Source organism: Asterias rubens, chromosome 14, assembly GCF_902459465.1.
Source record: "Asterias rubens chromosome 14, eAstRub1.3, whole genome shotgun sequence".
Taxonomy (NCBI): domain Eukaryota; kingdom Metazoa; phylum Echinodermata; class Asteroidea; order Forcipulatida; family Asteriidae; genus Asterias; species Asterias rubens.
The window spans coordinates 3,236,610-3,249,526 of record NC_047075.1 but is presented as its reverse complement, the minus strand read 5'-3'; the positions used below and the strand labels follow the sequence as shown (position 1 = coordinate 3,249,526).

At 38.7% G+C, this 12,917-nt stretch overlaps 2 protein-coding genes across 3 annotated transcripts in view; one reads left to right on the top strand and one right to left on the bottom strand.

Annotated features, from left to right (window-relative positions):
- Positions 1-2,118: 2,118 nt before the first annotated feature.
- LOC117299049 (17-beta-hydroxysteroid dehydrogenase 14-like) lies at positions 2,119-11,406 on the bottom strand. Of its 2 annotated transcripts, XM_033782450.1 has the most exons (9): positions 11,177-11,405; positions 9,953-9,991; positions 8,834-8,931; positions 7,889-7,955; positions 5,909-6,000; positions 5,260-5,364; positions 4,666-4,733; positions 3,747-3,843; positions 2,119-2,898 (listed from the first exon to the last, which is right to left on the bottom strand). In XM_033782450.1, exons 1-9 carry the CDS (start codon positions 11,253-11,255, stop codon positions 2,746-2,748), a joined length of 798 nt encoding a protein of 265 aa, XP_033638341.1. In that variant the 5' UTR covers positions 11,256-11,405; the 3' UTR covers positions 2,119-2,745. The 2 variants fall into 2 exon arrangements, with proteins under 2 accessions (XP_033638341.1, XP_033638342.1); XM_033782451.1 differs by lacking the exon at positions 9,953-9,991 and having other exon boundaries at positions 11,177-11,406.
- The window catches only part of LOC117299047 (kinesin-like protein KIF17), a 39,575-nt gene continuing 33,059 nt past the window's right edge, over positions 6,402-12,917 (top strand). Inside the window, exon 1 of the mRNA XM_033782448.1 lies at positions 6,402-6,654. The gene's annotated coding sequence lies outside the window, so the exon portion shown is untranslated. The remainder of the gene's footprint in view (positions 6,655-12,917) is intronic.

Below are 12,917 nucleotides of genomic sequence, written 5' to 3'. Positions count from 1 at the left end.
CAACTCAATCCCCCTTCTCTAATGGTCCTTATCAATAGACCCTGACCCTATCTATGCGGTGACGATAGCAAAACGAAATCGCATAGTTCTAGGAGTACCCCCAACCTACTTCTTCTAGAAACTATAATAAGGCTCCCCCGTGAGTGAGCCTTATACTGTATGGGGTATGTTCAGACAGCGTACTAAGTTAGACCCGAACCGGTTTAACTTTTACGAGTAGCAGGGGGTGATCGTAAAAATAAAACCCCTTTGCGTTCAGACAGCACAGAGTTAAACCCGATCCGGTTTATCTTTGGTTTTAAGAGGTCAAAGAAAACGAGACCCCGTTACTCTAACATCCTATTTATTGTCCTGTTCATTGGTCACCGTGTGTTTACGTAATGATTACGGAGGTCAATGGTGTTAAAAGATAAACCCGAAGCGGTCTAAAGATAAACCCCCTCCCTGGACGGTTTATCTTTTGTGGGTTGAACTCAATTCGGACTAACTTTAGATCCGTTCAGACACACTGAGTTGAACTCGATCAAGTTGAACCATGAGTTAAACCAACTGTATCACCGTGTCTGAACACACCCATAGTTTCTAGAAGTACCCCCGCCCCTAGTTGCGATAACGTTACCCTCCTGCCGACGGCAGGAGGGTTACGTTGTCGCAACTACCTCGCCCCCTCCCCCTTGAATATAGAAAAGTGACGGTCAATCATGAATTTAATAAATGCCAATATCAAAAATATAAACAATTTTGATACTAGTAAGTATTTGAAAATAATATTTACAATTTTTGTTTTGTATTGTTTCATATCCCATCATAATATTTTAAACAAAGGACGTACACAGATATGGACGTGTGTCTGACCATGGTCTGACATTGACATAGCCCCACTAACGCCACACACAGCTAGGTGGGGCTAACAATGGAGACGGTTTATTCCTTCAAGTTTGTTGATGCAAACAGTTGTTTATTGTTTTACTCATAATAAATTCACCAAATAGTACTTAAAACGCTACAATTTGTCTCCGCTTACCGTCTCGACTCCGCCGCCTCATAAAAGAGAGAGCCTTTTTTTCCGAGTGACAAAAAAATAACAAACGATTTATCTTTGTTGTTGTGACGGCGTTGTAATCGGTGTATGTCTAGTCTACACCGTCCTGATCAATAGAGGGCGCTATCAGAATAAGTTTGTATCTCTCTGTGGTTGTGTATGCACAGTTTTCTGGTCGTAAAACAGAATCTCTGTGACAGTCAAAAACGGTCGAGTATTAACAAAACGTAAGTTTACATTGGGGCCAACTGTTTTATTGTTTTGTTTCTAAAACACACACAGAGCTGTTTTCCCACCCCATGCAGAATTTAATTTTCCTGTAATGACTAAAGAAAGGCAGAAAACCAATCAAACTGTTTGAGACGAAGAAAATTACCTGCACATTAATTGCCTATGTGGCAGGAGATTCTGTGGGCCCCCAGAGATTCGGTCCCCCCCCCCATACGACAATCTGTGTACAAATTTTATTCTCTTTTGAAATATTATCCTCATTCAGCCCACGTAAATGTTCCATTGGGGGACAGATTCTCCGGCGGACCGATTTCCCTGGGACATAGGCTACCCTTTCTCGACCCTGTTACTTGCGTTATGACAAATTAATATATTAATATATTTTTTAATTGCCGGGCTTTGAAGTGTTATTTGTTTGTATACGATTTAATTAGCACGCTTAACAAATAATATTGACCCCTTTTTTTAGTTACCCTTACACCGATTACAAAATATTAACATAACCATTAAAGGCGGTGGACACTATTGGTAAGTGTCAAAGACTAGCCTTCACAGTTGGTGTATCTCAACATATGCATACAAAAAATAACAAACCTGTGAAAATTTGAGCTCAATCGGTCATCGAGGTTGCCAGATAATAATGAAAGGTAAAAACACCATAGTCACACGAATTTGTGTGCGTTAAGATGGTTGATTTCGAGACCTCAAGTTCTAAATCTGAGGTCTCGAAATCAAATTCGTGGAAAATTATGTCTTTCTCGAAAACTATGTCACTTCAGAGGGAGCCGTTTCTCACAATGTTTTATACCATCAATCTCTCCCCATTACTCGTCACCAAAAAGGTTTTATGCCAATAATTATGTTGAGTAATTACCAATAGTGTCCACTGCCTTTAAAGGAACATTACAGAATTGGTAAGACAAAAAGAAAGTCGTGAATACCACAGCCTTACATAAAATTACTCAAAGATGAGGATAGTAAAAACATCCCTTGAAATAATCCCTCTGAAATGTCATATTATTTTATGTGAAATAAACACAATTAATTTTCCGTTTGGTGTTTTATTCATTACTTTTAAATCGATCACATGCAAAAGGTGTACACGGTTTTTCACTATTTTCTCGTGACTCAGATTTTCAAGATGGTATAAGGAATCACATTTCCCATTGTGACAGAGAAATAGCTCCTTGAATTTCAGCCAATAGGGGACTTTTGGTGGCAGCAGACTTACCAGGTAAAATCCATTGTTCTCGGTAATGTGAACTACGTAAACAATGGAAGTTTACCTGGTAAGTCTGCTGCCACCTAGCGCCTCAAAGTCTACCATTAGTCCTGCACTTCACTATGATTTCATGGCAGTCTCATTCAAAGCAAAGATTTTCATATGAGAATTAGGGCATAATCTTGAAATTGGGGTCATATCATCAGAACACTTTTATCCTGTCACTGTCACAGAAGACCAACTCGACCGTTCATTCCGCTGGTTTAATCTGTGTCTTGCGGCCGTACCCCAGCTCCGCTCCACCGGTGAATAAGAAGTCATTGCCGGTGCAGAATGTCGCATCAGCGGCCACGAATAGGCACATCTTCCCGGCTTCTTCAATGGTACCGAACCTACCACAAAGCTGGCAATGTGTAATAAAACCGGGAAAATCATTGCATTAGGGGTTTTGTTTTTAAACCACAATTACTGAACCTAGAAACTTAAAGGCAGTGGACACTATTTGTAATTACTCAAAATAATTATTAGCATAAAACCTTACTTGGTAACAAGTAATGGGGAGAGGTTGGTAATATAAAACATTGTGAGAAACGGCTCCCTCTGGAGTGGAGTAGTTTTCGAGAAAGAAGTAATTTTTCACCAGTTTGATTTCGAGACCTCAAGTTTAGAGTTTGAGGTTTCGAAACCAAGCATCTGAAAGCACACAACTTCGTGTGGTAATGGTGTTTTTTTCTTTTAACCAATCAAGCTCAAACTTTCACAGGTTTGTTGTATGCATATGTTGAGACACACCAAGTGAGAAGACTGGTCTTTGACAATTTCCATTAGTGTCCACTGGCTTTAAACTACAAATAAATAGTATAGTAAACTTGCACAACGTGTTAATCTCTTCTGGAGATTTTTTGGTCCACACATACTCCAAACTAGGCCTAAAACAAAAACAACACTGTATACAAAACAAAACTCGAAGGAACTAAAAACTATTGCAGAATGGAACGCATGCAATCTTTATTCCTCCAATCTTCCTTCCTAGATGTGGGGCAACAGATCTACGGATCATAGTATGTATTTGCTTTTGTTGTCCCTTGCCCATCTTGGGGTATAATGTTGTCAATGTATTTTGTTTTGTACTGTTATGGCGAATAAAATAATAATAATAATAACTACATTGATTTGAATTATATTTTAAACAAAGAAGTAAAAAAAATACCAAGATGGTGATCCCCCATAATAATGGTATAATCCAATCACCTGGCTTTCTTCTCCCTCCTTAATCATTGCATCCGGATCGGCAGAAGAATCTGCCACCTCTTTCCAAAGGGGTGTCCAAATATTCCCTGGAGAAACACTGAAAGCAAAACAGGTATCGCCCATTATTTGCAAGAAAGATGTGTGGGTAATGAATTTACAATGTGAGATATTTGACCGCGTGATTAGGGTTTACTGTGTCAATCAATAGTGGCAGTAAAACTGTGAGGTCGTTCAGACACAGTACTATTAGTTGGTTTAACCATAGAGACCTTTCTCCGTCCAGGGATGAAAGAAGAAACACCCTTGTCACACGAAGTTGTGTGCATTCAGATGCTTGATTTCGAGACCTCAAAATCTAATTCTGAGGTCTCGAAATCAAGTTCGTGGAAAGTTACTTCGTCTTTCTCCAAAACTACACTACTTCAGAGGGAGCCGTTTCTCACAATGTTTTATACCATCAACCTCTCCCCATTACTCGTTACCAAGTAAGGTTTTATGCTAACAATTATTGAGTAGTTACCAATAGTGTCCACTGCCTTTAAAGCCATTGGACACTTTCGGTACAGAAAAAGAAAATAAAAGTTCACAGATTTACAAATAATTTACAGGGTTTACAGAAGGTAATGGTAAAAGACTTCTCTTGAAATATTATTCCATAAAATGCTTTACTTTTTGAGAAAACATTAAAACAATATCAATTCTCGATAAAAATAGCGAGAATTACGGATTTATTTTAAACACATGTCATGACACGGCGAAACGTGCGGAAACCAAGGGTGGTTTTCTCCCGACTCCGATTACCGATTGAGCCTAAATTTTCACAGGTTTGTTATGTTGTGATACACGAAGTGTGGGACTTGGACAATACTGTTTACCGAAAGTGTTCAATGGCTTTAAAGAGCCACGTGTGAAAACTTACGAGTTTACTCGGACTTGATATTTCGCTTCATCTACCGCCATAGCTTTTGTCATTCCATCGATGCAACCCTGATATCAAAAACAACAACAGACAGACAAACACTTATGCAATTTTGCTTTGAAACCAACTTAACATCTCACGAAGTGCAGGATTTGGCTGAAATACAAAGAGCTTTTTCTCTTTCGCCATGCTTTAAAGGACTTTGGACACCTTTGTCATAGACATTATTCTCACTTGGTGTATATCAACATGGCATAACATATCAGTGCAAATTTTGACTCAAATGGTTACCAAGCTGCCGAAGAATAATGCAAGAAAAAACCACAATTGTTGCCCAAAGTGTGTGTTTTCATAATATGCCAAATAAGAAGCAATTCAGGCCTGGAGTCTTTAGATTTATTATTTGAGTGAGAATTTACCTCTTTCTAAAAAACTACGTTACTTCAGAGGGAGCCGTTTCTCAAAATGCTTTTTTTATAATTTATACAGCTCTTCATTGCTCGTTACCATTTCTTTTAAGCTAAACATTATTTAGAGTAATTAACAATAATAAATGGCATTCGTGTCCAGTGACTTCCATTGTCGTAATCTTACCTTCGTACTTATGTATGGAATGGAGCAAAGTTCTCCCATCTTGGCCACGTGACTTGAGACATTTATAATGTTTCCTTTTGTCCTTCTAAGATGCGGAAGTGCATTCTGTTGATTACAAGCAAGAGTCCAATGAGCATTATGGTGTTCAAAAGGATACTTTTGGGACGCTTGGTGGCAGCAGACTTACCAGGTAAATTCCATTGTTCTCGGTAATGTGCGCGTGCTCAGAACTACGTAAACAGTGGACATTTACCTGGTAAGTCTGCTGCCACCTAGCGTTCCAAAGTCTCCCATTGAGACGGATCCACAATTGGCCAGGGGGAAAAGGTTATAGACCACTTTTGGTAGCACAGGATTAATTCTACAAACAATGTATTAAGATCCCCTGGAAAAATTAGTGAGTGTTGAAATGTAAATGCCCTTTGTTCGGAGATTGCCTATACAAAAAGGAGTTGCCTGTAAAGAATTGCCCCATATTGTGACATGGGCCTTAGAAACCGACTCGTCTCCCAAAATGGCGGACCAACTTAATGACGTCAGAGGAATCGGGTCAATACGTACATTTAATCACATCAATGTGGTTTCGCGGATTTGTGAAACCAAGAAGAAACGATATAAGAAACCAAACAAACAAACGGCAACTTTATACCTTGCAGAAAACGAAATAACTGACAACGTTGTATTTGAGCAGCTCAGTAAACTCTTCAACACTGACGTCATCGATGGTTTGCTCAGGAGGGTCTGAAATTATAAAATGCATCTAAACATGTTACAATAATGATTTTTGAAACACACCTAAATTATTCCTATACGCAACGGGACGCATAATATGCTTTTGTGCGTCTGGCATGGGTTAGTGCACATTATGGCGTTTGCCAACATTGAAGTGTATGTAGCGATGCATGTTTTAGTTGTCTTTGTTGGGTTTGAAAGTTGTGTCAGACATGCTCTTTGACAGCCTTAAGGATGAGATTTGATTACTAAACGGCCTTCCAACAAAGATGACAGAGTGCCCAAGGGCGCAAGACGGGAGGGGCCCGTGGACTCGGGCTGAAAAGCGAAATGTGCAATACGCTATTTCAGGAAGAAACTCTCTTGATGTAGCAATAGATAAGTGCAGACAAAATGACAATTTCTATCAACGAATAACACAAAATTTGCTTGCTGAAATGGCCCCCAAAAGTATTTTAATATCCAACAACAAATGGATATAGAGTTCCATCCCAGCTTGTGCCTTATAGGCGCTCTATAATCTTTGACAAAACTACGCACTCGTGGGCCGATGGTGGCGCCATTGTTCCGCATTTACCGAGACCAAAACAACACCACACACGTTTCCCTGGACTATGCTCTCCGTTTGGACCAATATTATGCTCAAAGTCACCACTATTCCAGGTAGGCCAACATTTATATCATTCTCTCTTATTAAGACAGAATTAAAGCTCATTAATCTGTCACTGATAACAAGAGTTTCCATGTAAAAATGGTCGACAAATCTTGTGTATAAGAAATTCGTGCCGTTGTAGAGTTTCGGCGTTTTACGCACATGGCGAAGATACAAGATGGCGACTGAGTGCTGACACAGGCCTCGCGTTTAGCAGCGGGAAATGTAAATTTGTTTAAAACTCATGTTTCTGCATGCTGGGTGACCAATATTAATTGTGGCCAATTGTTTTGTTTTCTGCCTTGTCCTCTTCGATACTTTTTTGGAAATATTTCCGTATTTAAGCCATTAGAATTGAAAAAAAAAAAAGTCTGCCTATTTCTGCATATTGCATCTGCATCTGTCAGCTACTGTACAAACGCCTGGTGTGGCTATCCCGTACAGAACGCGCAATGCAAGGAGGCTATTCTATGTATCCGGGTAAACCCTTCAGCTGGTTGGGTAAGAATGAAATTCAGTGTAAAATAACCTAAATTGGGGCGGATAAATTGGAGGCATCCAGGAGAAAAATTTCCCATTTTTCTTCTGATATTGAAAATGTTTAACATAAATTCTGTTTGAACACGCATATATACTGAGGCCCATTACATTACAGGAATCGAACTGCAGTCAGTGGGTTCTCGACGCCCTGTACGTTCGGTGGTTACAGTGGTTAACAAAGGCTTTGTCAAAGCTGCTTTAGAATACGTGGGTCGTGGGTTCGAACGTTAAAAGTAGCTTGTGATTTTTTTTCTCCACTGGGACTCTGACCCATAAAAATAAGTTGGATTTTCAAACCTGTGTAAGAAAAAATAAACAATGATAACTTTCCCGTATGCGTAATGGGCGCCACCACTGGAAAAGTTTCCACTTTTTCATTCGATATGAAATAATATGTATCTAATTTACATCAATGAGATATCCCTTTTGGTAAAAACTACTGAACAAGTGGGGGCGCCATACGGAAAGTTATTCTCCCCACTTTTTTCACTCATTTTTACAAAAAGGGATTGAGGTAAATTTATTAGATACTATATTATTATTTCATATCGACAAAAAAGTGGTGCCATAAAGGAAACTTAAGTTTCCGTATGGCGCCACCACTTTATCTAATTTACCTCAATGAGATACCCCTTTTTGTAAAAATTAGTGAAGAAGTGGTGGCGCCATACGAAAAGTTATCCCTCTTGACACCATTATACTTACGCCAAGCTGCATTGTTTACCAGGCAATCAAGCTGTGTGTACCGTGCTATGGTTTTCTCGATGGTTCTCTGCATATTGGATAACAATAAGGCAAAATAAATGATATTTTAGGACCCCCCCACCAAAAAAAAAAAAAAAAAAAAAAAAGGAAGTTGGCGGGGACGCTAAACTTAAAGGCAGTGGACACTATTGGTATAATTGTCAAAGACTAGCCTTCACAGTTGGTGTATCTCAACAAATGCATAAAATAACAAACCTGTGAAAATTTTAGCTCAATCGGTCATCAAACTTGCGATGAAAGAAAAAACACCATTGTCACACGAAGTTGTGTGCGTTCAGATTGTTGATTTCGAGACCTCAATTTCTAAATCTGAGGTCTCGAAATCAAATTCGTGGAAAATTACTTCTTTCTCGAAAACTATGGCACTTCAAAGGGAGCTGTTTCTCACAATGTTTTATACCATTAACCTCTCTTCATTACTCGTCACCAAGAAAGGTTTTATGCTAATTATTATTTTGAGTAATTACCAATAGTGTCCACTGCCTTTAAGTAAAAGAAAGAGAATAGTTTTAAAGCCACTGGACACTGTTGGTAATTATACTCAAAATAATTGCTAGCGTAAAAGCCTACTTGGTAACGAGCAATGTAATGGAGATCTGTTGATATTGTAGAACATTGTGAGAAACGGCTCCCTCTGAAGTAACGTAGTTTATGAGATTCTCAGTAAAATAACTGAATAATGAGAAAATAGTGTAGGCCTCTGAAAGCACATGAATTTGTGTATAATAAGTATTTGTTTTCTTTCATTATTTTTTTGCAATTTTGATGACAAAGAGCCAACATTTTTAACAGATTTGTTATGTTATGCCTATGTTGGGATGCACCTAGTGTCCGAGTCAGAAAAACCCCGTGGGCCATCAGAAAAAGCGCCCTCAAGAGGCTTACCTTAATTTGGCTCTCGTCTCTGACGTCACATTGAATAAAGAAACATTCCCCGGGGCCTTTTTTGTTTAGCTCCTTCTCCAGAGCCTGCCCTGTCTCCACTAAAAGAATGCAACAATATATACTTTATACTCGGGGGGGGGGGGGGGTGGAGTACTGATTATACAGTGCTTACACACATCGGTGTATGGGTAAAAACCAAAAGTTAGTATTCTTTAACTCCGATGCAAATCACTATTTAGATTTTCAACACAATTCAACATAATTCCACCATGAATGTTGTACTCACTTTTATAACGTGCACATTATTTTATAACAATTACTCTCATGTATAAACTAAAACATGTTTTAGATACTTGTGGGTATTTGAATCTATACAAACCGTTTGAGCAGGAACCAATTAAGCACAAAAAGTAGCTAAGCACATCAAACTTATGCTTCCCAGAATAAGGTTACCAGTCAAAAGACCATTTCACATGTACTGGATCTTGCTATGGAGATATTTCCACATCAGTTTAATGAAAGTGTCTAATGAATGTCTATTATTAATTAATTCATGTTGATGAGCCTATTATTAGTATAGGCCTATATATCGAGAGATTAAATTATGGTTTTAAAGGCAGTGGACACTATTGGTAATTACTCAAAATAATTATTAGCATAAAACCGTACTTGGTGACGAGTAATGTGGAGAGGTTGATATTGTATAAAACGTGAGAAACGGCTCCCTCTCTGGAGTGCATAGTTATCGAGAAAGAAGTAGTTTTCCACGAATTTGTTTTCGAGACCTCAGATGTAGAATTTGAGGTCTCGAAATCAAGTATCTGAAAGCACACAACTTCGCGTGACAAGGGTTAGGGTGTTTTTTCTTTCATTATCATCTCGCAACTTCGACAACCAATTGAGCTAAAATTTTCACAGGTTTGATATTTTATGCATATTATGTTCAGATACACAAAGTAAGATGATTGGTCTTTGCACACAAAAAAATAGCTAAGCACATCAAACTTATGCTTACTAGAATAAGGTACCAAGCCTAAAGATTATGTCATTTTAATGAGCCTATTATTAGTATAGGCCTTTATCGAGAGATTAAAAATAAATATAACGAAGTACACTTACCACCCCTCGCACAAAATGAAACTCTAGCTCCAGCTTTGACTGGGGGGGGGGGGAATCGAGAAAAACAAATAAATTCTGATATGGGGTGCACTGGTTTACTGGCATGTGCTTATCGAGTGCAGTTCCTTTTAAAGCCATTGGACACTTTCGGAACAGAACACAAATTAAAAGTTCACAGATTTACAAATAACTTACAGGGTTTGCAGAAGGTAATGGTGAAAGACTTCTCTTGAAATATTGTTCCATAAATTAATGAAATGCTTTACTTTTTGAGAAAACTTTAAAACAATATCAATTCTCGATATTGAGAGGTTTACGGATTTATTTTAAACACATGTCATGACACGGCGAAATGTGCGGGAACAAGGTGGGTTTTTCCGTTATTTTCTCCCGACTCCGATGACCAATTGAGCCTAAATTTTCACAGGTTTGTTAAAGTTGTGATACACGAAGTGTGAGTCTTTGGCAGTACTGTTTACCGAAAGTGTCCAATGGCTTTAAAGACAATGGACACCTTTAGTAATTGTCAAAGACCAGTCTTCCCACTTGGTGTATCTCAACATATGCATAAAATAACAAAACCTGTGATAATTTGAACTCGACTGGTAGTCAAAGTTGCGAAATAATAATGAAAGGAAAAAAACACCCTTGTCACACGAAGTTTTGTGCTTTCAGATGCTTGATTTCGGGACCTCAAAATCTAATTCTGAGGTGTCGGAATCAAATTCAAATAGTTTAGTGGAAAATTACTTCTTTCTCGAAAACTACGTTACTTCAGAGGGAGCCATTTCTCACAATGTGTTACACTAGCAACCTCTTTTTTCAACGCACTAGGGCCCAATTTCATAGAGCTGCTAAGCACAACAATTTGCTTAGCATGAAATTTCATCCTCGATAAGAACAGGATTACCAACCAAATTTCATTTGTTGCATATTACTTGTGACTGGTATACATCTTATAGTTTGCTTATCCTGAAAATCACGTGGACATTTGGTTGGTAACTCTGTTTTTATCAAGGAAGACATTTTTATCAAGGAAGACATTTCATGCTAAGCAAGTTGTTGTGCTTAGCAGCTAGCTCTATGTAATTGGGCACAGGAGTGTCTGTCTGACAGACTATGGCGCTTTGCAAATGTCCATAAAAACACCATCAAATGAACGCAACGTTAATGTTGTAACGACTCAACTACCGCACGGCACACACAGTACACTAAGAAACTTACCAAATTCCCGTACCACACCTTCACCAATGCCTTTGGAACCACCAGTTACCAGGGTGACCTTATTCTCAAACCTGAGCATGACTTTTGGATACTTGAATACAAAATATCAGGTCACCCTTGCTCTGTTTAACACAAAAATGTTGTATCTCTATAATGTGTAGCAGTGTATGGACTTTGTTTTGCAACGCAATCGGCCCTCAACTGAGACGTGTGTACAAGTCGTTAATGGTCCCACGCGGTGAGCTAGTCGAGTTGTGGCGGTGCTCTCGCGAGGTCACTGCACTCTCGCGCAAACTGCTGGTTGCCGACTTCTACACTTCCATGAAATGGGATCGTGTCGCCAAAGCAGTTGTCTCGCGGGGCCAGCAGTCTCGCGGAAATATCGCAGGGAGAGTCGGAACGCTATCACCGCGACAGACATTTAACGACTGGTCCACAAGTCTAGCCGCAACTAAAAACTGTTGGAGCAGTGACATTATGACCTGAATATGTACATGTGAGTGCAGTACGACAAATAGAAAATTGCACACAGTTTACCCGTCTACCGTTACCGATGTGTGCTAGCACTGTTAGTGCTTTCCCGATCTAGTGAAAGGTTAAAGCTATTGGACCGTTTCGGTAAACAGTGTTGTCCAAGGCCCACACTTTGTATACCACAACTTCTACATCAAACAACAAACCTGTGAAAATTTAGACTCAATCGGTCATCGGAGTCGGGAGAAAACAACGGTAAAACCCACCCTTGTTTCCGCGCGTTTCGCCGTGTCATGACATGTGTTTAAAATAAATCCGTAATTCTCGTTAACGAGAATTTATATTGTTTTGCTGTTTTCTCAAAAAGTAAAGCATTTCATGGAATAATATTTCAAGAGAAGTCTTTCACCATTGCCTTCTGTAAACCCTGCAAGTTATTTGTAAATCTGTGAACTTTTTTTTTTTCTGAACCGAAAGGGTCCAATGGCTTTAAAGGGAAGGTACACGTTAGTATTTGTCAATACTTGGTGCAACTTTCAACATATGCATAAAATAACAAGCCTGTAAAACTTTAAGATCATTTTGGTCATCGACATTGCGAGATAATGATGAGAGAAAAAAAAACACCCTTGTTGGACGAACTTGTGTGCTTTCAGATAGGAATAAAAGACTTCTAGCTAGAAGTGTTTTATTATTTTAGTGAGAAATTACCTCTTTCTCAAAATCTTTGCTACCCCAGAGGGAGCCGTTTGTCACAATGGTTTATACTATACAGCTCTCCAATGCTCGTTATCAAGTCAGTTTTTATAAGTTAATTACCAAACGGTAATTACCAAACATTATGTACAAGTTACCAATATTCGTAAATGGCAGACCGTGTTAGTTCGCAAAGTAAATGGAAAACCACGCAATTTCGAGGCAAATTTGTGTGGATTATTGTATTTTACTTTTAAAACATCTTTCCTACCATTTTATAACAAATGGTTTTTCTTATACGTCGTCATCGAACACTTGTGGAGTCAAATTTGTTTGGCTTCATAAAATGGCCGACTGTGTTAGTTCGCAAAGTAAATAAACACACCAAAAACGCCATTTTGAGGCATGTTTGTGTGGATGGTTATATTCTACTTTTAAAACATGGAACAACATCGATTTTATACAAAGGGTTCCAAACGCTTTTTATGGTCCAACTCGATCGATCAAAGGCAACGTGTCCCTTTAAAGTTCAATCATATACACATAGACAGATGTTGCGACCAACAGTTGT

Excerpts from the sequence above, each read along its gene's own strand:
- LOC117299049 (XM_033782450.1), bottom strand. The coding sequence starts at position 11,255 with ATGCTCAGGTTTGAGAATAAGGTCACCCTGGTAACTGGTGGTTCCAAA. Across the intron at positions 8,932-9,952 it reads TTCATTTTGTGCGAGGGGTG|TGGAGACAGGGCAGGCTCTG; the intron begins GTAAGTGTACTT and ends GCATTCTTTTAG. Across the intron at positions 3,844-4,665 it reads TATCAAGTCCGAGTAAACTC|TGTTTCTCCAGGGAATATTT; the intron begins GTAAGTTTTCAC and ends TTTTGCTTTCAG.